We start from the raw sequence: 7,500 nt of genomic DNA on the forward strand, positions 1-7,500 counted from the left end.
CTGAGGGGAACAATGTGGGATGCAGAAATGGAAGGGGGCGATTTTTCTTCTCCCTTCAACATCTTGTTCTTTCTTCACATCCCACATTGCCTCCCGCAGAGAGAAAATATCGGCTATCACCATTGTAATCTCTCAGTCCCTCTCTCTCCCCCTTCCATTTCTAATGGCATGTTTGGATGGAGGGTAGAGAGGGGGAAGGGAAGAGAAATTTCATTTTAACCTTGTTTGGGAATTGGGAGTTTCATTTAGGAGGGTAGAGAAGAGGAATGGAGGTGAAATTTGGCCCAAATTCTTACACCCCAAATTGGGGTGTAATGGAGGGGAAGGGAAGGAAGGGGAATTTTTTCTCTTCCTTCCCCTTCCTTCCCTTTCCTGTCCTGTTTGGATTTGTAGGGGTTAAGGGAAGTTAAGGGAAACTGAGTGAAGGGAAGGGAAGGGAAGGGAAGGGAATTCCCTTCCCCTTGGTTAATTCATTGAAATTGTAATCTTTTTTGCTTCAGGGAAACACCATGCATAGAGCATTGCAAGAGTATTAGTCTACTAACAAACTTTCTGGGGGGGAATTCACACTACTTTTATTTAACTTTTAATTGACGAGACTGTCTCGTTTGCCATCTTTTCTGGGTAATGAGTATGAAGTTTCTAGTCAATATGTGATGCTTCTAGGATAGTATTTTTGTTGGTCTGGAGAGAATGCACTTGCCTACACCACTATACATATGATAATGTCATCAACCACTTAGATGCCTTTATGTCATGCTTAACTTAGCTGCAGTCCTGTATGTTACATTAACTTGTTCCATGAGCTTGTGTTTGTATTTCACATGGTGCTTAAAATGGCTATTTGTTTGACACCTGTGCAAGTGTCCTTAGTAGAAAGCAGGTACCTAGCACCTCTTCTTAAATTCATGATAGATTTTTAAACTCGAATACTTAGACATTCATTGACATGCATCATATAAAGCACCATGTGAAATACCTGCTCTCTACTAAGGACATATTGACTAAGGACTTACTGATTTTTGGCATCTTTTTTGCTTGAGGGAACTACCATAGAGCATTGCAAGAGTATTACTGTGTACCTAACGTCTTCTTTTAGTTCCCAAACATAAGTGCAGTAATCTCGCTATATAGATTGTCTTTTTTTTTCATGTCAGAACTCTTTGATAGGATTCAATATCCTAATTGAATTGCTAATGTTTTCTGTTCTTATAGTTGAGGTAACTGACAAAGATCATGAGTAATGTTATATACAAGTGTATTTCTTTTAATATGGTTGATAAATATGTTGTATTAAGGTGACTGTAAGTTTCTTTTCAATATTAAACTTTCTCATAAATATAATATCTAATTTTACTTGTCATATTGCTTTCAGGCACATGAAACTAGAAGAGCATATCTCAATTGTCCTATTCCATTTTATATGGAGATGAAGATTGTATGTGGGGAGGATTTTGCCACTGGATCATTTAGAAAGAACATATATGATTCATTTGGAGACCATGACGAATCTACTAACAATGACATTAATAGTGGATTTCCGATAACAATGACTGATGATGGCGATGTCGCTGATGGTGCTAATGAAAAGCAGAATGTCAATAACGGTACAACTCCTCGGAAAAATTTTAAGAAGGCTAAGCAACCAAAGGAGAAGAAATCAAATGATTCAAAAAATGATGACCAAGTTAAAGAACTAAAGGAAGGTCTTACTTTCATTGCCAAAGCAATTGAAAACGCTACGCCTGAAGATTGGAGGTTTAAACTTAATAAGGTCATCATGGCTATTGAGGGGCACAACGAGGATGACTTGGATGCTGTTTTTGAGCATTATGCAGATAGTGAGCATAAAGCGTTAACATTCGTTGCAAAGCCTCCTACAAGACAAAAGAAGATTGTCGATGACTATATCAAAAACATGAAGGGTTTTAGCGAAATATGAGTTAGTATGTTTCCTACAGTGGTACTAGTTTGTTTGAAAGTAACTTATAGTTTAGCTTGCGGAATTTCTTTAGAGTTTGATCACTATTTACTTCAATTTAGACCTATTTTCTATTTATTTGGAGTTTGATAACCGGTATTAGTTTGTTTGGAAACTTTATTATCCTATGAATGAAATTGTAGTTCTTGTTTTGAATATTATTCTCATCATCTTTGGTTGCAGCTATGGTTTGAAATATGTCAATGACTTTGTTGTTTTCATTGAGGATAAATTATTGATTTCTGATAGTGTGTGATCATGTATTGTTGGTTTCAAAAATACTGAAGGTTTATAAGGAATCGTTGATAAGAGTGCATGAATCGTTGTTAAAGGATGTGGGGCACACCCATTATTCCTTTGTATCTTTGATTATTTTGTTCCAGTAGTAGCATGGCAACAAAAATAGTATGTCATTTGTATAAAAAATTGATTTTTAATATATAATTAAATTAAAATAATATTGTCACATCATCCTCACTTTTTTACTTTCAACAATAACTTGTTTTTGTAAACAAACAATGTATGTCATTTGTATGCTGACGTGGATGTGTTTACCCACTTACAAAAAAAAGTCACTTTCATACTTTCAACTCACTTACAACTAAACAAACACCCCCTTAGGGGGTGAACCAAGGGGAACTAGGGTGAATTAACTTCACCTCCTAAGTGTTCCCAAACAAGGTGAATGGAGGTGAATGGTTCCCCTAACTTCCCTTCACCCTCGTTCCCCTCAATCCAGGTGAATGGAGGTGAATGGTTCCCCTAACTTCCCTTCACCCTCGTTCCCCTCAATCCAAACAAGCCCTTAAGTAAACTCCCAAACACACCATAAGAAAAATAAGATGAGTTTTTAGGGCCATTTTTCTTTTTTTTCCTTTTTTAGAAAAATCTTACAAAATGTGCTCGTTTGCGTTATGTTGGCTGAGTGAGAGACTTTGAGTACAGCCCAGAGGATTTTTTTTTTTATTCCCCCTGCTGCTATTGGAATTCTTACTGAATTGATTGTTTCATGGCATGACCATCGATTCATGAATTAATAGATATATATTATATATATATATATATATATATATATATATATATATATATATATATATAATATTATATATATATATAATATATATATATATACATGGAAATGAAAGTCGCTGTGGCTAATTAAGTGAGAGGATACGTAGATGTAGTGTCATTTGATCTGACAGAGACCAGAGAGGGGAAGGGGAGGACCCCTTTAGTCACTTAGTAATTCATTTTTCTTTATATAAAATATATTTATAATAACTAGATTATCCCTTTCCATTTCCCTCAGCCCTCCTCTCCTGTCCTTAGCGTTGGGTATGTATTGATTTGATTTGTCAGTGACATCTAATTATTCCGATATTCCCTTTCCTCATTCTCCTTCCCCAACCCCCTCAACATCGTTTGCTATTAATACTGAGCACTCCCCTTTGTTTGGGCCTCCGCTCCATTTCTCTTTCTTTCTTTCTTTCTTTGCTGCAAATTAATTAACCTCCTCCTCCGATCGACATGGGCTCAATTAGCATAGCTGCTTCGTCAGCTATTCTTTTTTCCTGCTGCTGTTGCTGCCGCTGCCGCCCTGCTGATGATGATGATGACACCCACCTACCATCTTCTTTCTCCTCTTATTTTACCTCGGATAATCAGTCAACAACAAGGTCTGTCCTCTGCTTGTTAATTTCAAGACGGAGTGGCCTCTGCCGCAGCTGCTGATGCTCATTGCTTCATCCTCCTCCTCTGCTGCTGCTGCTGCTGTCGTCACGATATGGTTGATGAGGTCATGGGCAAAGGGCAAAAAGGAAGGGGCTAACCTCCTGCAGCAGCAGAATGATAATAATAATAATAATAATAATAATAATAATAACAGGCTGCCACCGGGGAGGCAAGGTATGCCGGTGATCGGAGAGACCCTGAAGCTGATAGCAGCTTACAAGACGGAGGATCCGGAGCCCTTCATCGACGAGAGGGTGAAGCGCAACGGGAGCAGGCTCTTCACCTCTCACGTGTTTGGGGAGAGGACGGTGTTCTCCGCTGACCACGAGTTCAACAGGCTTGTGGTCGGAGGGGAGGGGAGGACGTTCGAGTGCAGCTACCCCTCCTCCATCTCCACCCTCCTCGGCAAGCACTCTCTTGTCCTCATGAAGGGGTCCCTCCACAAGCGCATGCACTCCCTCACCCTCACCCGCTTCTCCTCCCTCTCCGTCCTCCGCCGCGCTCTCCTCCCGGACATCGACCGCCTCGTCAGCACCACCCTCGACTCCTGGAGCGCCGGAGCCGGCACACCCCTGCTTCTCCTCGACCAGGCTAAGAAGATCACCTTCCAGCTTACCGTGAAGCAGCTGATGAGCTGCGATCCTGGGGAATGGACGGAGGCCCTCAGGAGAGAGTACCTCCTCCTCATCGACGGCTTCTTCTCCATCCCCTTCCCTTCCTTCCTCTCCTTCACCACCTACGGCAGAGCCATTCAGGTTGATTACACGATTATATACATATACCGCGCGTTGATTTCACGACCCACTAACTAACTAACTAACTAACTATAGTCTCCACTTACTTGCATACCTGGTGCTTGATTAATTGGATTAAATTTGATCCCCGTTCTGTCCTGATGAAGATATATATGATGGCTAATTCCCTTTCTCCCACCTCTCTACATATATATATATGTTTGTATATATAAACTGATCATGACGAATGAAATTATCAGGCGCGGATGAAGGTGGCGGAGAAGCTGAGAGGGGTGGTGAGGAAGAGAAAAGAGGAGAGAAAGAGGAATGGAGGAGAGGGAATCAATGACATGCTGGATGAACTGATGGAAGCGGAGGAGGGATTCTCAGAGGAGGAGATGGTGGATTTTCTGTTGGCACTTCTAGTGGCCGGTTATGAAACCACCCCGACTATCATGACGCTTGTGGTCAAATTCCTGACAGACAATCCCTCTGCTCTCTCCCTCCTCAAGGTAACCCACCCTTCATCATCACCCCCTGCCGTCTCTCTTTACATTACTTTTATCGTCATCTTAATAATATAACGCAATTAACAGAACCGGATATGTATGGCATTTCCTATATCTTCTCATCCCATATTAGACATGAATGGCATTTCCTATATCTTCTCATCCCATATTAGGACGGATTAAATCCTAAACAAGTCTTGACTAACTACGCGCGCGCACACACACACAGTATATATTTATCTGGTTGCTTAGTGGGGGACTAAGAATGCAATAACTGTTGGGTCGTAGAGACGAGAAAGTATCCGGTTAGAATGGCCCATGGCATTAAACGGGCACCCAGAGATTGTCAACTCTTGGATCTGGGCACGGATCTCGAAATCTAATGATCCAACGGTTAACATCATTTGGGTGAACATTTAATGTCATGTATCCAGGTGCACTTGATACTTTTTCCGTGAAAACAACGGGAAAATATCAAGTGCATCCGGTCCATGGGATCAAATGTGCACTAAATTACTACTACAAGCTGTAATTTTAACTTGTCATAGCCAAATTATTATTATACCCCATGTATATGCAACACTGGTTAAAGTAATTAAAAGGCAAGACCTTTGCAGCCTACTCTGCATGTGCAACCTCGCATGCCAGTATGATTTGCTTTTTTTGCCCCACAAGTACATCACGCATGTAGTCTAAGAGCTGACCTCCTCTCACCAATCATGATGTTTTCAACCATTATTTAAATCTTTTGATACATTTCAAGTAATTAATCAATTTCATCGGCTGATTTTTCACAACCTGTCCATGAAGCCCACGACCTTTATACTCCAAAACTATATATTACTTTCCAACTGGAGAAGCAAATAACGAGATTATGTAATACATAATATGTGGGATGACCAATGGCCAATATCTTAACTTATGCTTCCTTTTGTGGAAAAATTAATGTCTGTTGAATTAATTTTTCATGGAACTGCAGGAAGAACACGTTGACATCAGAGCCAAGAAGAAGCACAAGTCAGACCCCTTGGAATGGAGCGATTACAAGGACATGCGATTCACTCAGTGTGTATGTATCATCATCGCCTCAATTCTCTTTCGGAATTTATCAAAAATCATCAACAACTTGGATTTTTTCCCTAGAAACAAATGATTCCCTTGTAGTGCAGGATCAGTCGTTCATGACTTTGTTGTGTCTAATGATTCAGGTAATCAATGAGACGCTTCGAGTGGCCAACATTGTCAGCGGAGTATTCAGACGAGCTACATCTGATATTCATTTTAAAGGTCTTCCTCCACATTTGCTTGATATGCAACTAAAACAATGAGATAGTACAACAATAATGTTAGACAATCACTAATAACTAGTGAAACATATTGATACTGACACCTCTCATGCGCTCCTTTCCCTTGTGTTTGGATGAATGACAGGATACAGGATTCCAAAGGGATGCAAGGTATTTGCTTCATTTCGAGCAGTGCACATGGATCCAGAAAACTTCAAGGATGCCCGCACTTTCAATCCATGGAGATGGCAGGTAACTTCCTCCAACCTTCACTTTTACCCTTTTGTTGTATGTAAATTCATATATGGATGATTGAACTGATCATGTATTGAGTAATTTTGTGTGCAGACAAGATGTGAGAATGGTGTATTTACTCCCTTTGGGGGAGGACCGCGGTTGTGCCCGGGTTATGAGCTTGCTCGCCTTGAGATTTCCATCTTCATCCACCATCTTGTTACTCGTTTCAGGTATATGACATATATCTACGTACATACTAATGCATGTTATATACTTGCCCTACCATGCTATCAACATTTCCTTTTGTTGGTTCATAACCCTGTTTTACATGATACATAATGTATGATGTATGAAGTGACATGTTTCTTTTCTTATTCCTTTACTTCTTGTTTTATGTTTTATGTATTTATCTATGTTTTTTTTTTCATTTCATTTGGACAATCATCAGTTGGGATATGGCGGAGCAAGACAGCTTGATCTTCTTTCCCACCACTCGGCTTGTCAAGGGCTACCCGATCACAGTCCATCGTCGAGAAGTCTCTGATACACATATCCAAATATGAAACCCAAATTTGATTTCTCTCTTGTATTTCGTCCAAATAAAACTGAAAAGATCGATACTGCAACTTCGGAAGCTAATAGCTAATCGTGCTCCTTACAGAGTTACGGCTTCTGTAGACTTTCTTCATCCGGGGGAAAAATATCTATAATACTTATGAATGGTCTGATGGCTAACATACTTCGCAAGAGACGAAGAAAGACAGCATTTTTTGTGAACTTCTTTTAGCAGACCGTTTTTTAGTGCTGCTTTCTGCTTGAGGCTTGTGGTAGAAGATCAATTTTGCAAATTAATTAAGAACCATAAGCAGAAGGTATATAAGTCTTGTGGTTGTTTATTGGAAAGATCTTCCTTGATGTAGCCTCTCTTTTACATATCTTAGATATTCCGCTTCTCCTCTTCCTTCTTGTTTGGGTTATTAATATGTAAGTATAGTCCCACGTTGGATAGATTAAGAGGAAGT

General features: G+C 40.0%; 1 protein-coding gene across 1 annotated transcript; it reads left to right on the plus strand.

Annotated features, from left to right (window-relative positions):
• On the plus strand, positions 3,292-7,385 carry LOC109829756 (cytochrome P450 90A1). Its single transcript, XM_020396785.1, has 7 exons — positions 3,292-4,467; positions 4,707-4,958; positions 5,935-6,024; positions 6,164-6,242; positions 6,387-6,493; positions 6,590-6,708; positions 6,927-7,385. The coding sequence occupies exons 1-7, from the start codon at positions 3,712-3,714 to the stop codon at positions 7,039-7,041; spliced, it is 1,518 nt and encodes a 505-aa protein (XP_020252374.1). The 5' UTR covers positions 3,292-3,711; the 3' UTR covers positions 7,042-7,385.

Source organism: Asparagus officinalis, chromosome 2, assembly GCF_001876935.1.
Source record: "Asparagus officinalis chromosome 2, Aspof.V1, whole genome shotgun sequence".
NCBI lineage: Eukaryota > Viridiplantae > Streptophyta > Magnoliopsida > Asparagales > Asparagaceae > Asparagus > Asparagus officinalis.